Source organism: Schistocerca americana, chromosome 2 (genome assembly GCF_021461395.2).
Source record: "Schistocerca americana isolate TAMUIC-IGC-003095 chromosome 2, iqSchAmer2.1, whole genome shotgun sequence".
Classification (NCBI taxonomy): domain Eukaryota; kingdom Metazoa; phylum Arthropoda; class Insecta; order Orthoptera; family Acrididae; genus Schistocerca; species Schistocerca americana.
Window position 1 is genome coordinate 1,106,918,034 of NC_060120.1, and position 22,703 is coordinate 1,106,940,736.

At 42.2% G+C, this 22,703-nt stretch overlaps 1 protein-coding gene across 1 annotated transcript in view; it reads left to right on the forward strand.

Moving 5' to 3' along the window:
- Positions 1-22,703, forward strand: part of LOC124594708 (PDF receptor-like) — a 371,973-nt gene that overhangs the window by 289,932 nt on the left and 59,338 nt on the right. Inside the window, exons 8-11 of the mRNA XM_047133075.1 lie at positions 6,361-6,463; positions 11,919-12,039; positions 14,733-14,802; positions 21,964-22,049. Coding sequence (XP_046989031.1) covers positions 6,361-6,463; positions 11,919-12,039; positions 14,733-14,802; positions 21,964-22,049 — 380 coding nt within the window. The remainder of the gene's footprint in view (positions 1-6,360; positions 6,464-11,918; positions 12,040-14,732; positions 14,803-21,963; positions 22,050-22,703) is intronic.

Sequence of the window (22,703 nt, forward strand, 5' to 3'; positions counted from 1 at the left end):
GGAATGAATTCCATGGCACTAGAGGGAACTGTAGGGGGCAAAAACTGTAGAGGAAGACAGAGATTACAATTCATGCAGCAAATAATTGAGGACGTAGGTTGCTAGTGCTACTCTAAGATGAAGAGGTTGGCACAGCAGAGGAATTCGTGGCGGGCCGCATCAAACCAGTCAGAAGACTGGTGATCCGAAAAAAAGAAGGTGCTACACTGGTTAATGCAAACGACCCTCATTGTGAAGGAGAAGAGGTCAAATCATCGTTTGCACATTCAGATTCAATAGTTTCCCTACATCTTTTAAGGTAAACACCAGGTTCGTTCCGTTGATGAGAAACCTGCCGACTTTCTTTATCATCATTGACATCCTTTCGAATGACGTCTCCATCGAGTCAACAATAAAACCTAATTTTCCATTATTCAGACCAGAACATAATTGTCACCTTTAACAAACGTGCTATGTCGTTTTCCTGGCCTAGAAGCAGCTATAGCGATCTCTACTGATAGCTGTGTCCTTGAAAAGTCGTTAAAGAGGCTTTTCTTCAGGACTGATACTCAAACAAAAATTAGGTTTAGTACGCTGGCCTAGCGCTCTGACGAAACAGAATCAACTGACATGGGAACCACGCGGCAATCAGATGTTTGTATTTTGTTATATTTATGGTACACGAAGCTTGGAACTCAAATATCCATCGACCAAAGCTCTTCAATGCAACTTTCAATATTTCTCGAGCAAATCAATTTCCGAGCGTCTTTTAATATTCAAAAATAAGGTCTTTTTTTCGCTCGTTACTGTGGCTCTGTGGTTGAATGCTCGCATGCCGTGTGGGCGACCAGCATGCACTAAAAAGATGTAGTAATTTGTTTTAAAAACCGATGCTTGTTTCATGATTATTAAATTCTGGCTTTCGTACTAGCATGTGGACTGAAATGTTGTTGTGGATGTTGCTGAATTCTTGAATTAGTGCATCAGCTTCTTGCATTTTTAGCCCCTTTATTGCTTATAACTAAGTAGCTGGTATTGCCCAGGGATGTATTTATTCCATTCCTATATATGTCCATTTCCTCTTTCATCCTCTCTCTGTTACTCTCTTCCTTCCCTCACACCACTCCCGTCTCCTACCTTCCCCTCTCTGTCCGTCTATTACGACCCCTCTCTCTCTGCCCTTCTCCTGTCCATCTGCTCCCTATCCTCTCTGCCCATCTGTTGCCCCTCTTTCTCTGTCAATCTCCTGCTCCCCTTCTCGTTGTTCATCTCATCCTCCCCCTCTGCCTATCCATCTCCTCCTCTTTCCTTTCCTGTCCATCTTCACCTCTCACCCCGCTCTATCCATTTCCTCCTACCCCTTACCCTTTTTATGCCCTAGCCCCTATATCTGCGTCAATCTCCTCCTTCCCCATCACTGTCTGTCCATAATCTCCTCCCCTTTCTCTCTCCGCGCTATCACCGCAACCCCAGTAGGAGGCTGATGGTTCTTGCCCCTCACAGTATTTCTTCCAGATCCTAACTCAGTTCATCCAGGGATATAGGATGACCTTCTTACCTGTGCCTTTGCCCACGTACACACATCTCACATATATTTCACTTATATTTAAAGTGTTTCACACAAATTTGTACACATTTTTCACCTGTATCGCTAACGAATTTCACGAGTTACAGTGAAGGGATCTTGTTGGAGTGAGAGGTGAGTTGCATATTAAAAAGCCCCGTGTGCCAAATTTTGGGGAAAGTTTTTAAAGATGCTGAGTAAGATAGAAGGAGGCAACTGTTATCCTACTTTTCAATCTGATTCTTATAAACAGGAGCGTATTTGTCTTTTTTGTATTCCGATAGGGACGTCTCTTCGCTGGCTTATTTTGCTTTAGATTCTGAAGTATAGGACCAGTGGATGATAAGATATGAATGTTTTTAATACTCGCCAAGCGTGTTATTAAAAATGCAGGTAATGGAGTTGGCCGCTGAAGGAAAGAAAGGTGGTTGAGCACAAACTGGCTTGCTGGCTACGCTGGCTCGGAAGATATGTCCTCGAGTGGCGCCACTTCAGAATGAACAACGTAAGAGCCTGGAAGTCTCTCCCGCCCCTCCGCATACGAAGTGGTGCAATAGAACAGCGCAGTCTTCCCTGAAAGACTGGCAGCAGGGTTTATGGTGGAGGAAAATCACCTAATCCAGCGGTTCCCACCCTTTCTTCGAGCATTACCGCCGAGTGAAATCAGACATTAGCTAGTACCCCCGCCATCGCCCCTCCCCCCTCCCCAGTCTGTTGTCACCGTTCCGCCACATTATCACCAACCTTACTAACTGTCGAATGAAAGACATTTCTTCGAACACTTTTATTTTTAAAATGACAGATGAATGGCATTTAGTTTGTGTGTGTGTGCGTGTGTGTGTGTGTGTGTGTGTGTGTGCGTGCGATGTGTGTTTGTTGTGTGTGTGTCGTTGCAGCACTTGCTTTACCTGCACACTGCAGCCCCACTTACAAATCAACCAAGTTGAAGTCTGTGCGCAGTACTTACTATTCACTTGACTGCTGCACTACTTACTTCTGAACTGGCAGAAACTGGAAGACTTCATGCTGTTAATGCTTTGTGTCTGGCCACAGACATTTATAGTAAGAATAATAAGAATAGTAATAATACTAATAACACTACGTACAGCACTATAGTAGCCCTTTGACGTTACTGCTGTGTCGCGCTATCGATTTATTAATTTATCTGTTTCGAAGTGAGTAATCAAGCCATTTCTGGACTACTGCAGTTACTAGCTACAAGCTGGAGTAGACATTTTCTTGAGATATTTAGCATGTGTTACGAACATGTCTGACTTTTATCATTATCGATGTGCAGGAGAAAGCACAGCATATTACGTGAAGCACATGTAACTTCCATCGCATTAATGCTATTAATTCAGAAAAAGTAGTGATTCATAACTTCTACAATCAGTAATGGAGTCTTACGAAATTGTGACGCGTCCGGCCACCCTGATTTAGGTTTTCCGTCGTTTCCCTAAATCGCTCCAGGCAAATGCCGGGATGGTTCCTCTCAAAGGGCGCGGCCGACTTCCTTCCCCGTCCTTCCCTAATCCGATGAGACCGATGACCTCGCTGTCTGGTCTCTTTCCCCAAACCAACCAACCAACCAACGAAATTGTGATAATCGTTATAATGTTTTGAAAATAATTTAGTTTCGTGACTGAAACACAGTGAAATGGTTTAGTTTTTATCCCTCAAAAAATTTCATTATACCCCTCATAGGGTAATGAAACCCAGGTTGGAAACCACTAACCGAAGCAATGAAACAAGAGAAGACATGTTCTGCAGTCCAGTGTGTAGCAGACTCTCGAGGCCGCAGTTTGGTCTTGCATCGATCGTCAACATTGGCATGAAAGTATGCCACAATCATAGCTAAAAGCATGCTCTGGCTGCGCTACCTTGGAGTAAGACGAGTATAGGCAATAACGGTATGGATCTGTTTGCGTAGCGAGATGAAGCAAACGGGTACAGTGATAGACGAAGTTACATACGCTCGCGGTAGGCTCCGAGAGCCGACTGCACACCGAACGCCGATATAATTTTGTTAAGAGTTGCCAAATATACCGCCCCTTGTATTCGAATCTCATTTACCCTCTTTGCCAAAGAAAGCTTCCCCTCTAGCTCTTACGGCTGATTGCTGTACAATAACCAATTAGAACTCCATAGGGGATGGACAAACTGTTTTTTCATCATTTGTGTTCTTCTTGTATAAAGTCGTAGTCCCATGCAGGAAAGGGTATTACTACGGAAAATCCGACGTTGCGGGCTAGTGCTGCCCACTCTGTGAAGGCTGACTCGCATTTATTTTCCACTTATGCCCCAATATATACAAAAATTAATTGACTTCCGGCCTCTTTGCCGTTCGGGGCCTTCCCCCTGTCCTTAATTCTATAACGCTTTTCGGTTGAAACAACTTCTGTAGGTTCCCCCACCCCCGATGCTCCGATGTTCAAGGAGACAGAAAGATTTTTCAGGTGAACTATTGATAGTGGGAAAAGCTGGAGTTAGGTCAGCAGGTCTGACAGTCACCACCAATTAATTTTCCACCATTCAATTTTGCTGTATCTTTGACGTAAATATATTTAGACTGACGTAACTACACTTCATTTAATATTCGCTCCATGAGTCGTCGACTCAGTAGTGAACCACTTCTAAATTTCGCAACGTTATCTGTAAATAAACAAACAAGCCAGCCACAACCTACTGGATTTTCAAGAAAGTGTCACGCGGTCTCCGCATCCCATTACGTGGCACCTACGCTTTGAACGTCAAGTCTTAAGTCAGTAGGTAGTCTGTTAATATAGTATGACATCTGTCGGTCCAGTGACCGCTCCTCTACTGGTCAGTAAGTTATCTGCAAGGCGATCATGTTTCGGAAGCTGCAAAAGTGAACCAGCACCACTGACTCTTCGAGGACTCTCCACATCACCCCGGGTGGTGGCGTTGATTGTCGTCTCCCCCCGACTGGTACTGAGTATTGATGTCGGTAGTGATCTGCCAACCGTGAGCTACAGAAGAACTAAACTGGAATCACCCTCTTCTCCCTGCCATGGTGGTCTCTTTCTCGGTCTTGACAACACAAATGCTCATCCCGTTGCTCCACCTTCTCGTTATAACTGTGCTGCGAGTGCCTAATTGAAGCTTTGCATTAACACTTGATGTCAGCTGAGTGAGTTGGTAAGACTCTTAGTACCGCGTGTATAATTTCGTCGTCTTACCCTTAGCGGTATACAGCCGACACAGTACTTAACACAGTGCGGCTTTACAATGTACATTACTCTCTTGCCGCTCTAGGGCTTTCGTGTTGGCTTCTTACACTTGAGGCCGTACTGCTTTTACAGTTCTGGTGGAATTTTGTACGTTTCCGTCGGCCTGTCACTGAACGGTTTCGAAAGGCTTGGGCACCTTATGATCACAGACCACTCCACATCGCGCGAGACCTATACTCTCGTGCGTTTTAGAGTTACAGTCAGAAATTAGCAGAGACATTTTAGCGAGAAGTACCGTCTTTGTGTGGAATAGTCTGCTTGTTATGGTCTCTTTGATTCATCTGTCATGCATTATTTTGCTTCCAAGATAGAAGAACTAACATTTCCTGTTACTTGAGCCTTAAGTTTGATGCTGAGTTCAATGCTAGTCTCATTTCTGCCACCCTGATTACATTCCTCCTCCTCGGTTTATATTCAATCCACAGTGTTTAGTTGTTAGACTGTTCATTCCCTTCAACAGTCCCTGCAGTTCCAACTGAATCTCAGAACCAACAGCAATGCAGCCAGCGAATTTTATCAGTGATATTGATTCACCCTGATTTTTGATGGCACACTTTGATCTTTCTTTTATTTCCGTCATTGCTTCTTCGATGTACACAGGTTGTCCCAGGAACGTACCGACAATTTCCGAGCGTGTCTTGAGGGACAAATCGAGGATAAGAATCCGGGGCGGGAATCGTGATCCAGGGACGGTACAGAGCGTATAAGTTGTAGACGCCGGCAGCTACCGCTAGGTCACACTCTCGAGAACAAACCTGACTTTGTACGCTGACGGACCGTAGGCGGAAAGTCTCGCTGTGTTTGTTATTCAGTGGTAGATTGCCACGAACGCCATTGGACAAGATGGGGCCACATGTTGCGTAGACAGACCATGTTTTCTATAAATGCGATATTTCGTTGCTTTGGTGGATGACGACTTCGGACACGCATTTACCACTATTAGTTTCTTTTTCTCCTATGTACCGAAATCATCGCAGACTTTTGAGCGTTCCAGGAGAAAAATAAACAGCTAATGGAGAAACGTGCCCCAAACTGTCATTTGTCAAGCAAGAGATCACCTCACTCACAGGAGACAAGGCCTGTCTACGCTCCCACCTTCGGTCCAGCAGCCTACAAAGTCACGTTTGCTGCCGAAAGGGTGGATTAGTGGCAGACGCGTGGGTGTTCGACGCTCTATAGTGCCGCTGGATGACGTTTGCGGGCAGGGGTTCCTATCCTTGCTTTGTTCCTCAAGACATCTTCTAAAGCCCCTCGTAGTTTGTCGTAACATTTCTGGGACATCCTGTACACTAAAAGTAGCTGGGTGAATGACTACATCGCTGTCTTGTAAGCTTTATAATCTAAGCCCTTCAGTCTTCGGTCTCCATTCTAGTTTTACCCTGTTCCTTTTTGCGTATGATTCCTCTTGCTTTACATCTTACAAACGTACAGACACATAGTAGGCAAATATTTAAAAATGCAACCATTATTTAGATTTTTTTCTAATTGTATGTTATGAGAACCGAATACTCAATTGCTCACAGGTTTATTAAATTATCTGATTAATCACTGTTCTTGTTCTTGCAGCCTGTGTTATGCGAGGCGTCGTATGTGCTGCTGGAATACGCCCGCACGTCCATGTTCATGTGGATGTTCGTCGAGGGGCTCTACCTCCACAACGCTGTCACAGGTCTGTGAAGCTCCTGTTTCTTTACGTAATTGTGTTTAAAATGTGTAATTATTTCCTCTATAATATCTTCACCCGTGTCAATTGTAACTGTCATACACCATGTATATGTGCTTAGCAGCAACAGTCATCAGTCATAATGGGTACACATTTTCCATAGTACTTTTCAGGATGTTCAACCGTACTGATGATCAGTTGAGGTTTCCGTCAAGACAGGAAGTGAAGCATTCACCGTGTAGAACATGAGAGATGCTTCTAACTGGCAACAGACCTAGCTGCTGATTCTTACTGCGACATTTATTGTAGAAAATCGGTGTTTGCGCGTAGGGGTATATTTTGCCTGAGTTCAAGCCAGCTCAGTTTCGTAATTTTGAAATGAAACTTCCACTCTGCAGATTAATGCGATCTGCTATGAAATTTCGTGGGAGACTAAAAATGTGAATCCGCCCGGGAGTCGAACCCGGAAACTCGTGTTCCGTTCAGAATATCCTCACCGATGGAGCTATCCAGATGTGATTCACATGCACTCCCACGCCCGGAGGAGTAAATCACTGAGGGCAGATCATGAATCGTACGTGGATAGCTCATTTGGTAAGAGAATTCCACTCGAAAGCCGAGGTTCCTTGTTCGACTCCCTGTATGATACATATTTTAAACTGCCAGGAAGTATAACTGTTTTAAAATACACTGCCAGAAGAAAACGGTCAGGTACCTAGAAGAAGATGAGGAAACGAAAAAAGACTTCAGGGGATCTAAGGGTATGTGACGTAACCACAGTGATTACAGAGACAAATCAGATTTATAAAAAATTGGCGGTGTCTTCCCATGTATCAGTGTGACGTTGCAACCCGTCTACGCTGGATCCAAACACTGATTCGGTTGGGAAGGTTGGTAAAAGGCCGTTGTATCCTTTTCTCAGGCAAGCTTTCTCAGAACTGTTGTAACAGATCCTTGATATCTTCGATACGGACTCTGGGACAGAGTCAACATACGAGCTGGTATAATACATCTTCTATCTGGAATAGTTCTGGGGATCTTGTTGCCTGCAGGATACCTCAAAATTAAGCAAACAGTCCATAGACACACAAATGACACTTGAGGACGAGCATTGTTCTGCTGAAAAAAAAGGAGAGTAGCACATGAGGACTATGGATCTGCGTGAAGTATCGTTGCGCCATCAAGAGTTTCCACAATCACTAAGAGCCCCATGACGCCAAGAGCAACACTGCTCTGCCTCTCCAAAACATTGGCACAATGGGACTTCTCACTATATCGCTATATATTCGGCGACGATGGTCATCTGCGCAAGTCGAGAACTGCGATTCATACGTGAGCACAGTATGACGGCCACCGTCAGCAGTCCGAGCTTCCCAGTCAACGAACAATTACGAATGAATCTATTCGTGTTGTGGTGTTACGGAAAGGCTACACCTGGACCGGTAATTCTCTGGTTCAGGTGCTGCTAGTTTCCGAATAATAGTGCAGCATGACACACAATGTTCCAGGGAGTACATAACCTGTTCCCTGAAGGCAGACGCTGATGTGAGGGAGTTAGGATGTGCTTCGTGTACAGTGCGGCGATCCTGGCTCCTGCTGGTCAGACATGATCTACCGCAACCTTGACGACGACTATGTCTGTCGTTACGTTCCCATGTAGTGAGACTTCGAGACACTAAATGTCCCTCAAAACAGAACGTAGCACGACTCGACTCGAACAGTTGACCCAGAATGGGGCTCTTTTCAAATTGGATCTGATGCCGAAACGCTGTCTAATAAGAACACGTGCTATCTCCGTATCCTTCACAGTGATTATACAACACCTGAGGGTATCACGCTCTTTATATACCCTACTCGGCATGGTAACAGTACTAAACAAGAACAACACTAGCATTCTGGTGGAATTTCTGCCTGACACAGGAAATTACAACTCTAATTAACTATACACCAGTGTGAAGCACCGGATTTCAGTGCTCAGCTTCCACAATATTTCGGTAGACGACCAAGTTGCCATATTCGGATGCACTGACGAATTGAATGCCTCAGAGCTGGCGCTGGACTTACGTCTCCTCCCCCCCTCCCTCCCTTCCCTCCTAGTAAAGAATGCTACTTACGACACAAGAGGACAACGTCTTCGTTTTCTGGATTCTACGTTTCAGAGAACCAACAGTTGTATGGTAGGCTTGTGGCGGTATGTGGCATTAGAAATTCAGGCACAGCTATGTAATTAGCGTAAATAATGGGCCGCTGATTTCAGTATATGTGATGGCGCCCGATAGCGATGCAGATGGGTTCGATAGCATTTACATCAGGTGATTTTGGTCGCCGAGAGATCAACGTGAGTTCACTATAATGCTCCTCAAGGTCCCTGAAGCAAGGTTCTGGCACCGAGACACGAACAGTTATGCTGCTGAAAGACGACATCGTCGTCGGGAAGACATCAAGCATATAGGGACGCCTGTGGTTCACTGCTGTCAGTACGTCTTCGATTACCATCACAGGTCCCAAAGAAGCGCAGAAGAATGTCTGCCATAAGCCAATGCTGCTCCCAACAGCCTGTGTCCGTGGCGCGCAGCACGTTTTGAGCCGTCGTTCACCTCGATGATTGCCTCTGTGGAGAGGATCATCGACATAGTGTAGCAAGGATCTGACTAATCCGACACCCGCTTTCTACGTGGCGCTCACATTCCGCCAGTAGCAGGTTTATCGCCTGCTAGTTAGACAGCCAGCTACACACGCCAGCTTCTATCTAGCTCCGCGGCACCTGTCTGTCAAAGCAGCGCGCAAATAGCCGCGTTCGTCTCTCATCCTCTTCTCGTCTCTCATCCTCTTCGCGAGCAAACTCAACATTTCTTCTTTTAAAATATGTAAAATTAAATCAATACGTTTTTTAGTTTACTGCGAATATTACTTTTTGAAGCACGGTAAACATTTTCTTTGTTTAATTACAAAGAGTATGGATAATATGGAAAATGTTCCCAAACATAATTTGAACGTCGAATGTGGAATATATATACGAGATTTGCAAGGATTCGTAATACCAAACGCTGACTGGAAGTATCTTGCATGATGAGGGGCCCTGTAGTCTGCAGGTTGACAGAAACTGTTCCGTCAGTGGAGGCGCGCCTATTTGGTAAAACATTCACACCACGTCTCCGTACGACTTATCGCCAGCCACGGGTGGGTCTTGAACCTGTCCTGGAGAGTGGTGGCGTGTTTAAGCCCGAATTAATGGAGCGCTCTGTTAGTTCAGAGACAGGTCTCCGTGCCGGCGCTGACGTACGGCGGGGTAGGAGGTCCACTAAACCTCAGGCGTGGTGGGGATGTTTTGGACTTTGTGACGGCAATAAGGAATCAACTTTTACACTAGCATGGCCAGTGAAGCGGGCTGTGTGTAGCCTTCTTGAGAAACTGCAACTCTATTGGAATTTTAGGAAGAATCCTTAGATACTTCTGCAGAACTGATATTTTCGTGTTTGTTAGTGGAGGACTGCGCTGCTGCTGTTATTACGCAAGCGGGCGTGCGACGTACTTTGTACGGATGTAAAGAACAGCTGTTTTATGTCACTAAGGCAACCTTGTATGAGCAAAATAGCAGTTTAATCTTAGCTTCATCAAACAACGAATAAATAAACCTATATTATATGAGCTGAATCACTATTTAATTAAACAGTAATAAAGCACCCAGTATCATTCCGGAAATATTCCCCAGGCTGTGGCTAAGCCATGTCTCTGCAATATCCTTTCTTTCACGAGTGCCAGTTCTGCAAGGCTCGCAGAAGAGCTTCGCTGGAGTTTGGAAGGTAGGAGACGAGGTACTGGCAAAATTGAAGCTGTGAGGATGGGTCGTGAGTCGTGCTTGGGTAGCTCAGATGGTAGAGCACGCCGCGAGGCAAAGATCCCGAGTTCGAGTCTCGGTCTGGTACACAGTTGTAATCTGCCAGGAAGTTCCAGTAATAAAGTAAACTTTCATTACATCAGATTGTTGCTGTGTACAAGTGTTACTCCATAGTAATGGCCCATACGAAGGAATAAACACCGCAGCTGCAACAGATCCCAGCCACTAGCTTATTCGATTACTAATTATCTCATGGAATCTGCCTCATTGTGGGACTGTGCCTGTGGCTCGGAACCTGGGTGATTTTCTTGCCCCTATCGCAAATGTTTCTAATCCAGTTCGTTGCCCGGGTCAGAATGTATGGCATGGGACCAGCCATACGCAGCATTCTAGATATGAGTTGCACACAGACGTATATCTCATATCTCATATCTCATCCAGAGGCGGGATGCTTCCCTCGATCGACGGTCGAATCGCGATCATCCCGTGCCCGCTCAATCGTTACTGACGATATCTTTGTGTCAACGTTTGAACACGTCGAAGTGATCTGCTCCCGAGGTCCCTCTTCAACAATGTACGATGGACGGTTTGCTCCGAAACGCTGGTGCGTGCACCAACATTCTGCCCTTACGGAAGAGATGCCACAGATCACACCCTATCCTACTTTACAGAGAAGATAAACCTCCGAAGCCCATGTTCTGTGAAGAGCCATGACCGTCCAACTATGTTGCGGCTAGTGGTAGTTTGACTGTCCTTCTGCCTCTTTCTGTAGATGCTTACCACAGTGGCACATGGGCATTCGAACAGTTTCTCCGTTTTCGAGATACTTGTTCGCACGCTCTTTTCAGTAATGATCGGCCCTTTGGCAGATTCGCTAATCTCAAGGTATTTGCTCTTGCAGTCCATATCTTCTCTAGTGTGAACCTCCTTCCGTGTCTGTTCCGCTCAAATACTTTTGTTACCGCGTCACGGATCACTCCTTATTAATAATTACAGTACAAAGTAATGTCTCCAGTTACAGTAACATTTTCTGCAAGTAAACCAACTCCTTTCATCCATACATGTATTTTTTCATCATTACTAACTTTTCTACAACTGCCCAAGCAGTTATATTAAATTGACCTATATTCTTCCGGAGCTGCAGCGTAAATTTTACCCTGGAAGTCGCTACTGTAAATTCCGGTAGTGGTTGGTTTACGCTAACCATCGTTCGTTGTGAAAACGCTTATCTTCCTGGACTTGAATCTTTCGCCGACAGAGGTGTCATCGCCTACAAGACATGGCATTGTGGAATTGACCCGTAACGCCACCAGGCGGCATCCAATGTCGCGGTGGGCTGTGGTGTAATGCTTTGGCTCATGAGTGTGTTTCTCATCAACTACGCCGGGAGAATTTGAAGAATCTCATTTACATACCCGCCGATGTTGTGTACCTATACGAAGTTACGCTGCCAGTCTCCCATTTCGTATGGGTGCTTCACTTGTTTTTGTTAAACAAGATAGTTACGATTATTGTGAGAAGAATTGGATTTTACATGTAAGCGATTTTAATGCATTCGAGTGATTTTGTATGTGAATATCGCTGTTAGGACACAGTTATTATGGCACTGTGGTGCTGTTCCAGTGACGGTCTTCCAGGAGAGCTCGTTTCTGCTGGTGTACTCGCTGCTGGGCTGGGGGGTGCCCGTGCTGATGACCGCCGCCTGGGCCGCCACCACCGCGGTCATGTTCGGAGGCTCCAACAGGTGAGCCCTTGTCTTCACTGCCATCATCATCATAATCATCATTATCATCATCATCGTCATCACCATCATCTGCTAACTGCATTCCTCTTTCCACAGCGTACTATGGTAATCATCCCAGACTGTGCGCAATGCAATGTTAATGTCGATTCAAGTTGGATCCGCTGGTTTTGGTACTTCTTAACTTTTGTCTTGATTTCAGAACCGCAGAATATTACAGTACAGACTCCATGACCCAAAGTCACAGGGTGGGTTATCCTTCATGTAGATATGTCGCGAATGGTGCGGTTAGGTGCGTGTGTTGACACAGTATCTGTGCAGTCTGTAACAGAAAGGTGTGTAGTAAACTAGGCAGCACTGCTTCTGTTAATCTTATGGTCGAGACAACCACATCTGACCATTTATTTGGCTCGCTTGCTTATGTCTAAAGTAGCCTCAGGGGAATAACATAAATTATATGTAGAGCTTCCTTACATGGTTGTTCTTTACCATTCACTTACCTCCCTTCGCCCTTAAATATGGGTCAGTTATTCGATATTATATTAGTACGAAACTTTCACTCTTCGATTTAAAGGCCGCAAAACACTAAACAATTGAGAGCGTTGTTAATTCTTAAAAATAAATCGATTGTCGGTTCGAAATAAAGCTCCTCTTACTAGGATTGTCATTTTATCAGGAAGCAAAAACAAAACACTCAACTTCGATAAATATACTAGTTTGCCGCAGTAACAGTATGACGGTATATGTGAGAAGCGATTTTGAAGAGAAATGAAAAATATTTATCTTTTGTATGTGCTATGTAGCTGTCCAGAGAGGTTTTTTGACAATTTAAACCTTAGGTCTTTTGACTATGAATGGTTACAGTAGTAAATCTATTCAAAGTAGCACTTCCTTATAACTTCCATCTGTTGCATGTCATGGATGGGTTACAGACGTTACGGCGGCCGCATATGAGTATTCTGCAGACCTTCCACAATCGTATTCCTATGTTCTCAACCACCCTCTGGAAAAAAAATGGACAAGGTACATAGGCCAAAAGTTGAATGGTACTCTCAGGAGTTTCCCACTCCATCTGGGTGCCTGGTACAGCTACCGTATATAGATTACCTTGGAATAAAAGAGTCTTAGTTGCGAAAATATTACTTTAATGAGCTTTCCGCCTTTGCAGGAAACCTTCTGATTATTATGGACTACCTTAGCACTTGCTGCTTGGCTCATATAATCTATATGGTTTGCAAAGATTTTTTTTTCCTTTAGTCAAATTTTTTGCTATCCACAAATTGCAACATCTTCTAAACTTTTCACGCTAATGAAGGTCGTAGAAGCATGGTCTTTTCCGAATGTAATTTCTTACCGAAAAGCGGCTCTTTAACTGGAGCCCAAGGTTAATGTTAAGCATGCATTTCAGTAAATGAAACCGAAAAGTGAAATATCATTTTTCTTACATTAACTTTAACATGTAAAGAAATATTTTCTTAAAAATTTTCACTCCGTATTTCACCTCCTGAGGGGGTGAATTTCCAACAGAGAAGCCAAATACAAGCTGTGGCAGATTTAGCTTTGAAAATGTCTTGTGATGAAATAATTTCACAATGCTTTTTATTCACTATTTCACTCCTTTACGTGGCTAATATCCAAAAACACTGAAACACGTATTTTTTTCCTATTTCTGATCGAGAAGTCAAATACCAATTTTCGTAGACGTAGGTCTAAAAATGCTTTAGTAGTTCTTTAATAACGATTCATTTCCAAAACGACTTTCGCCCGCTATTTAAACCTTTAATGGGTGAATTTCCAAAAATGTTGAAACACGTATATTTTTTAAAATTTTTGACTGAGGAACCAAATATTAGTTTTCGTAATTCTATCTCTCAAATTTACTTAACAGCGAGATATTTTCATAAAAAGTTTCATCCTCTATTTCATCACCTTCGGAATGGAATTTCCAACAACCCCTTCTTAAACGATACCTGCACTAGAAGATCCGAATCCACTCCAAATTTCAAACTTCTGTTCTTACGGTTAGGGTTGTGAGATGGTGCGTCAGTGAATCACTCTGGCCCTATTTCACTCCGTTGGAGGTTGCATTTTCACAAACAGTGAAACGGGTACTTTGCTCATTTGTAACCGATAAACCAATTAGCAATTTTCGTAGATGTAGCTTTACAAAATACATCAGTAGATCTTTAATAGTGATTTATTTTCATAAACATAAGCCGTTCAACCTCTGTTTCACCCGCACAGGGTTAAATTTCCAAAAATGCTGTACAACACGTTTCTTTATTTCTGAACCACAAACTACTAAATACTTTTTCGTAGGTCTGTCTTCAAAACTGCCTTAATAGTGACAGTTAAAAGTATTTCATCCCCTATTTCAACCAAATAGAGATGGAATTTCAAAAAACCCCAGTCAGTTGGGACATTGCCCCTTATATATAGAGATTGGAAGAACTATTATGCTGTGGAACAAGCATACCTACAGATCAAGCTAACCTGGATATGTGCCTCCGATACAGTGATGACGACAGGTGTGGTTGAGTAGAGATAGGGCGACACTTACATATTGGCAAGTATCTTGCTTCACTAAACATAGCACAGTGAAAATTACCGATCACAGATTCCTTTACTTTTTTTAAAAATATGTATTAGGTGCTGTGAGATATGGTTTCATTGTTTTATTGTTGTTTCTTTTCTAGATGTTGGTGGGGATACAACTTAACACCGTACTTCTGGATATTAGAGGGTCCGCGATTGGGAGTTATTCTGGTGAGTACATAATATTAAGTTAGCGGTAGCTTTATACACTCATTAAGACACTTACTACCGTAGTACTATTGCTTTCACATTACACTACTAACTTACTTGTTTTTCATATGAGACAATGGTGAAATTCCGTATGTAGATGTTATTTCAGTTGAGTAATATTGGAAAGTCTTTGCTTAGTCAAGTTAGATTTAACTTCTGAGAACAAAAGTATCTACTTAACACAGTGTGAGATTATGAAGAAATTAACGTAGGCTACTTAAGCAGTGGAAGAGTGACTTTCTAAACACCCAATACAATTACTTTGACGCATCTTTCTAAAATCAGTAGTTAGGAATTTCTTAAATATTTTAGTATTGACTGTTCTTTATTTTATTGTAAAAGATATATAGACGTGTTCCATGACGTGTCTCTTCTGCGTTCCTCTACTAAACTGCTTCCTGAAGGAGAATGGATTAGATTTGACAAAGAGCACAGTGATCTGTATCCGGAAATACATTTAAACGTAAACACTAGGTCGTTACTCATCTCTGGAAATTATTATTACGAAGACAGATGCTCGTTCAAAGTGTTAGCACGATACTTATCATTATTTTGAACCCTGGCGTATGTGTTTTAAGGGGCAAATGACTCTTTTAAAATGGTGGTTCCTTCAGTTTTGAACAAAATCTCATGCACTCTCACGTACTCTACCATGGACCAGACCAAGATGTGGTGAGTTGCGTACCTGTAAAGTCAAATAGACGTACTGTTGGCGCAGCCTCAACGGAAGGGTACTTGTGGAGAGACCAGACAAACCTATGGTTCCTGAAAGACAGCAGCGTTTTCAGTAGCTGCACGGGTAACAGACTGAAATTTCATCCATATACGCACCTCTGCTCTATGGCTTAATGATGATGGCATCCCCTTGGATATATTGTTTCTGAGGTAACGTAATTCCCCATTCGGATCTCCGGACTGGGACTACTTAAAAGGACGATGTCATTAGGAAAAGCGAAACTGGCATTGAAAGGGTCGGAACACATAATGTGAGGCCCCTTAATCCGGTCCGTAGGTTAGAGAATTTAAAAGGGGAATCAATAGGTTGAAATTAAATACAGTGGAAGCTAGTGAAGTTTGGTGACAGAATGGACAGCAGTTCACGTGAGCTGAGTGCAGGGCTATAAATACAAAATCTAACGGTGGCTATGCGCGGATAGGGTAATACTGAATAAAAAATCAAGAAGTATAGTGAAAGTGTTACCGTAGCCAGGGCAGACACGAGACTAGCACCCACTTCAGTAGAGAAAGATTTTATGTACCTGTTGGCTCTGCAAATGATAAAGAGATTGAAAGACTGTATGATGAGATAGTTTAAAATTTCATCGTGATTTGAAATCGATAGTGGGGAAGGGAAGAGAAGGAAAGGTAGGGGGAGAACTAGGGGAAACAAAGCAAAGGGAAAGTAGACGGGTAGAATTTTGCACATTAAGTATTTACTCATTGCCAACACTTGCCTCACAGAAGATTCTCTACGGGGCAGATACGAAGACACCAGGTTTCAGAGGCGTTATATAAAGCTAAGACATAAATTTCATAACCCGATCATATAAGGAGCAGTCAAAGAAAAACGAGACCGATGTAAAAGCTGTAAGTAAATTGTTCCTTATTTCATAAGTAATCGCTACTGGGAGAGAAGACGGTCAGTGCTTCATGAAAATTGGTTTGCTTCTTCCTACGGAACTATGATTCTACACGTCGTGCACAACCGGAAGGAAATCGACGGCCACGATTGTCTTGTTTAAGGGCTCCAAAATATGGAAATTGCATTGGGAAAGATTGGGACTCTATCAAGGATGTGTCACGGTTTCCCAGAGACACTTCTAAAAGTATCCGTTACAACATTCTCAACACATGGGCTTGCTCACATGTGTACAGAAAAGAAAATGTCTGTATAAATATAAAACGCTTAGCTGGCATTAGTAAGCAAAGAATGGATGGCTGAAAGGTGGGCGGAATGTATGCAAGGGAAACGAACTTGAAGACAATATTGTAAAAAGGAAATACTAAGTAGATGCAATCCTGAATGAAAGTGAAGAAGAATTACATAATCTGCTGAATGAAATGAATTGTCTAATGAGTACAATATATGGATTGAGAATAAATCGAAGAAAGGTGAAAGTAATGAGTTGTAGCAGAAATGAGAGCAGCGAGGAACTTAACAACAGGATTGCTGGTCACGAAATAGATGAGGTTAAGGAATTCTGCTACCTAGGCAGCGAAATAACACGTGACGGACGGAAAAAGGAGGATATCAAAAGCAGACTAGCACTGGCAAAAAGGGCACTCCTGGCCAAGAGAAGTCTACCAGCCTCAACCATAGGCCTTAATTTGAGGAAGAAACTTATGAGAATATACATATAAAGCATAGCATTGTATGGTAGTGAAACATGGACTGTGGGAAAACTGGAACAGAAGAGAATCGAAGCATTTGAAATGTGGTGCTACAGACGAATGTTAAAAATTAGGTGGACTGGTAATGTAAGGAATGAGGAGGTTCTGCGCAGAATCTGATAGGAAGGAATATGTGGATACCACTGAAAAGGAGAAGGGACAGTATTGTAGGACATGGGTTAAGACATCATGGACTGTCTTCCGTGGTACTAGAGGGAGATGTAGAGGGCAAAAACCGTCGAGGAAGACTGAAACCCTTAAGTCGATACACGTCCTCTGGAGTAGACAACGTCCTCTCAGAATTATTGAGATACTCGAGAGAGCGAGCTATGTCAAAACTACTTCGCCTGACATGTAAGATATGAGGCAGACGAATCACCGACAGGCTTAAATTAGTACGTAGTAATAGTGATTCAAAGAACGACAGGCGATGGCAGGTGGGAACATTTCAAGAGTATAAGTCATAGTTTCAAAATAATGGCATGCATTGTCTATAGAGTAAAGAAAACTGTGATAGAATCTGACGTTTTGTGAGGTTAGTTTTGTTCCCGAGAATTATAGCAACACGCGAGACGATACTGACCCTACAGGGCATCATAGAAAATAGAATGGATGAAGGCAAGTATACATTTATGGCATTTGTCGATTTAAAGATAGATTTTGACAATAATAAATAGAGCATATTCTTTCATTTTACGAAAGTAGAAGGAATAAAGTAGTGGGAGCGAAAGATAACCAGGAACTTGTACAAAAATGAAATCGCGATTATAAATGTTGAAGAAATGATAGGGAATCAGTACATGGGGAGAAAGTGGTTCAGGGTTGTGACGTATCAAAGATCTGATTCGATGCGTACAATGGACAAGCAGTAAAAGAAAATAATGAGAAATTATGAAAGTGAATCAAAGTTCAGGCACAACAAATATAAATTTTGTGATTTGGCGATAACTTAATTCAACAGCAGACGGCAAATCAGTGCACTGTAATGGATAATTTCTAGAAAAAATTTATAAGATGAATATGCATAAAAATAAAGTGTAAAGAAATGCAGCCGAATTAAATCAAGTGATCCTGGGGGGGAATTACATTAAGAAACGATACACTAAAAGGAATCGATGAATTATGCTATCAGGAAACAAACACTTATGGTTGAAGAAGAGAGCAAATAAAATGCAGACTGACAACCTCAATAAAAATATTACTGAAAACAGAAATTTGATAACACCGAATACAAATATAGATCTAAGATTTCTTTTCTGGAGGTATTTGTATGAGTGTACCCATGTACAGAAGCGATACGTGATCAATGAATCGTTCACCAAAGAAGAGAATAGATGCTGGTCAAACATGCCGCAGCAGGACGCAGAAATTTTGATGGAAGATCGAATAACTGATTAGGAGGTAGTGACTATAATTGGAGACAATAGAAATTTATGGCGCTTCTTGATTAAAAGAAGAGATCTGTTGATTGGACACCCCTGAGGTGTCAGTGAATCGTCAGTTTGGTAATGGAATGAAGTATGTGGGGAAAAAATTGTACAGGGGGACCAAGGCTTGAATAAAGTGAGCAGATTTCAATAAATGTGCTTCGTAGTAGTTATGCAGAGATGAAGAGGCTTGTGCAAAATAGACGAGCGTGGAGCGTTTCAAGCCAGTCCTCCGACAGAAGAACCCAAATAAGTAACGACTGAAACAAACAGCGTTTTTCCCTTTCCATTCGCAACCCAGCTTTTCCTGGTCGTTCTCGTTGTGATACTAATCAAGCTCCAATCGAACGATATTTGAAGCTTTGCGTGTCAGCACACTTACTTGGGGTTGAGCTGCCTATGCCACAAATAGTAGAGCGTGTTGTGCGATTGGTAACTTGAATTTCAGAACTTTGCGCATAGTTTCGTGCGGATTATGTAAGCAACAATAAGAACAAATGACGTTGAATCTTGTGAATTATTTATGCTACTTGAATGTGACATTGTTTACTGTCCTTCGTGAGGATAATGTATTCGGTCTGACTGATACTGAAAGGGATCCAGTTAGCCTGCATGTACTCTTTGGCTTCTGATACAGCCTACCTCTACTGCTTCTGTATAAAGCTATGCATTAGTAAACGATATTTCATTATATAATTTTTAAACAGTGAATGTAGACTACCTATGCAGCCAAGTACATTCATACTATCTTACAGTGCTGCAAATTAAACATAAAAGGAAATACAATAACATATACGCAAGACATCGGCAAAAAGAGGTAAATTAAACATTAGCTTTGAGAGAACGAAACGATGTGGCGCAATGGTAAGACACTACATCGCGTTAGGGAGGATGGACGTTCACGTATCCATTCGGGCGTCCAGGTTTATGATATCCTTATATCACTTGAGGCAAATTCTGGGACGCTTCCTATGGAAAGAACACGATTGATTTCCTGCCACATCCTTCGCAAGTCTGAGCTAGTATCCGCCTCTGTCCACCCCGTGAAAGACGGGGGACACATACTATTTTTCATCCCTTTCCTGACTTTAGCTGTGAGAAATAACAAAATTTTAATGCACTCACCACCGACTGGCAATACGCGATTTTGAAAATAATAATAGTCAACTCATTTGTTATCTGTGTCTATTGACATCGAAAACCAGTTTACGGACGTCAGCTAAGAAACCGTTGGCTCGTAACCCTGATTTTCACAAGCAAATAATATGACGGTAGTCGAACGCCACTCAAGTGGTGTAACCGAAGTTGTGATTCAAACGCCGAGATTCCTGTGTCTCAGGGATTAGCATCATTCGACTATCAACTTGTGGTTGAATTTCGATGCATTATCGCCGTATTCTGGTTTTGGTGTTAACTCAACGACTATCCAGTGAATCTGAGGGAGGAAGCAACAAGGTTTCTGCTGGCAGTACTCGTATAATTTCAGCTTGACGGTCGCTTTCAATAAACGAATATGAATATCTATTCACCAAGTATATCACTGTATCTTTTACTGCTATTACTCAGAGGACGTTCTACGTCATGTAGAAGAGAACCCAACGCTGAGTTCTCGATACATTGTGTATGCTATGGGCTCACGTAGGGCATACAAGTCAGAACTTGTTGTCTCCACTGTGTGCGTACTGTGAAGGTGGAGACTTTGAAGTGATCCGATCTCCAAACTTATTTCACATTAAAATTGTATTATCCAAACATGGGTTCCTTTTTAAAGCTTTATCTACTAAGTCCCCTCTCCAACCTCTAGGAGCGAGTAATAGCAGTTGTGAAACACACTTCATTCTGGAGAGGTGACATGTAATCGCCATATGTCGAATATGTCACTTGTAGTTGCATTCAAGGCAGTACTACGTCCACACTGTGTGAAAAGTGTTAACGAATAGAGACATTGTTGGACAGGAATAATTACAGACAGTGATGGACGAAATGAAACACAGTACGTACATAATAGAGATGGAGTGGGTATGTGATTCTTCAGTTTCTCCCGACGTATTTGTTGATCGAAGGGTCCACGGGTGTACTGCCGCTTCATAGTGTCCAATGAGCACAATATTTTGGCAATCAGACATGTCGCCATCGTCTCGTGCGCGTTCGTCAGCGCGTCATTTGGCCACCCAGTAAAATCACCATGCCAAAAATCGTGAAACTGGCTAGGCTCCACCGACGCACAAGAAAAAGAATTACAAGATGTTCTTTTGAGTACTGCTTAGTTACCTGGTATCTGTGTGTTACACTGTTCGAAAACTTTTCCTCCTGTTACTGATTCAGGCCGTATAACTGGATAATTCATTATGTCGCCCGAATACCAGTGTGATGTCCTTGTCGAAGCAGGGTCGAAGAGCACTCTATGTGCACCATTACAGAACATTACGACAAATAACTGGCATAAACTTGGCACAAACTCCCGTTTTATATTTTATAGAGCATTACTAATTGCGTTTCGGGTCACTGCGCATCGAAGTTACGATCGAGGGAAATTTAGTTTTGACGTACCGGTATGTAATCCTTAAATGGCACGTTCAATAATATTGTAAATCAGTGCGGGCGTTATTACGCACCAGTTGTCGAAAATATGTGATTTATATAATGTAACATGCTTCGGGACTTCATTATCCCATTTTCAAATACCTTGTTTTATAGAAAATGTGAAAATGCGTTGTTCTTCTCCCGAAACATGTTGTGTTAAATAAATCGCACATTTAGACAGCTGGTGCGAATCAATCTCCGTGCTAATATCGACATACAGTTGTACTATTGCTTCAGAATAGATACTATAAAAGTATTAACATATCAGCACCAACTTGATTTGGTGCTTCATTTTTACTCATGTTATGATACACAGTATTCATGTTACTGTGCCCACAGTATCTTGTATTTTACGCACAACTATTAAAATCTTAAATACAAAATACGGACATAAGTCGGAAAATTCTTAATTTGAAACACGTGACTCGATAAAAAGAAACTATCTCCTAAGAATATGACACAGATCTTCCAAATTTCTGTTGTTGAGGCACTGATCATATGCTTCTCTTTCTGAGTTTGTGTCTCAAGTTGTTTTCTGTTCCCCCCATCATTCAGTTCAGTTCGTTGTGTTAATTAATTTTGTGTTATTTTTACTATAAAGGCTGACAATTTTATCACCAGAATACAGGTAGGCGATAGAATTATTCTGTTCCAGGAAGTGCGCAAATCATAGAGCTAATTTCAACCACAGATAACCATTAAAATTTTTGCTTTTCCACAGCTCAACTTCCTCTTTCTGCTGAACATCATCCGTGTGCTGGTAGTCAAGTTGAGACAAAGTCACACGAGTGAAATAGAGCAGGTCAGGTGAGTAAAGCTCCTCGACTAGAGCTCTTCATTGGGCATTTTGATTTCTGTTCCTAGTATTAACTGAATTATATTTCTGTCCTTAATCATGATCTAACCTATAAATAGGCGTAAATTAAAGAAAAGTTGATGGTGTTGAGACAGCAACCAGCCATAGAATTTTCTGTTCCTTTATTCAAAGGGTATGTTACCAGTTTCGAATCGTTATGATTCATCTTCATTGGGGTGTTTGTTTTCATTACATTCGTCCAACAGACGTGAATACATTCCCACTGCATTCTTATCGTTGCAGGCGCAAATTTTTCTCACGTGAAAACCGTCTGAAGATGATTCATAACGATTCGAAACCGATAACGGTACCCCGTGAATAAAGGAACAGAAAATATAGTTGTGGCTGGTTGCTGTCTCAGCACCATCAACATTTGTCTTAAAATAAAAGCCACGGTGTCCAATCATGTCATCATACGACAGAATTGCGTTAAAGAGAAGTAATAGCTGTGAACTGTTCGAATAAAATCTAGGTGTGGAATACTAATCGGTTACTTCACAGAATTATCTTGGTATCCACAAATAAATTGGAAGCTCTTTAATCGAATAAATGGTGGTAACTGATTTTGTTGACTTAGAATTAGTGATGAGTATACCACTCAATTC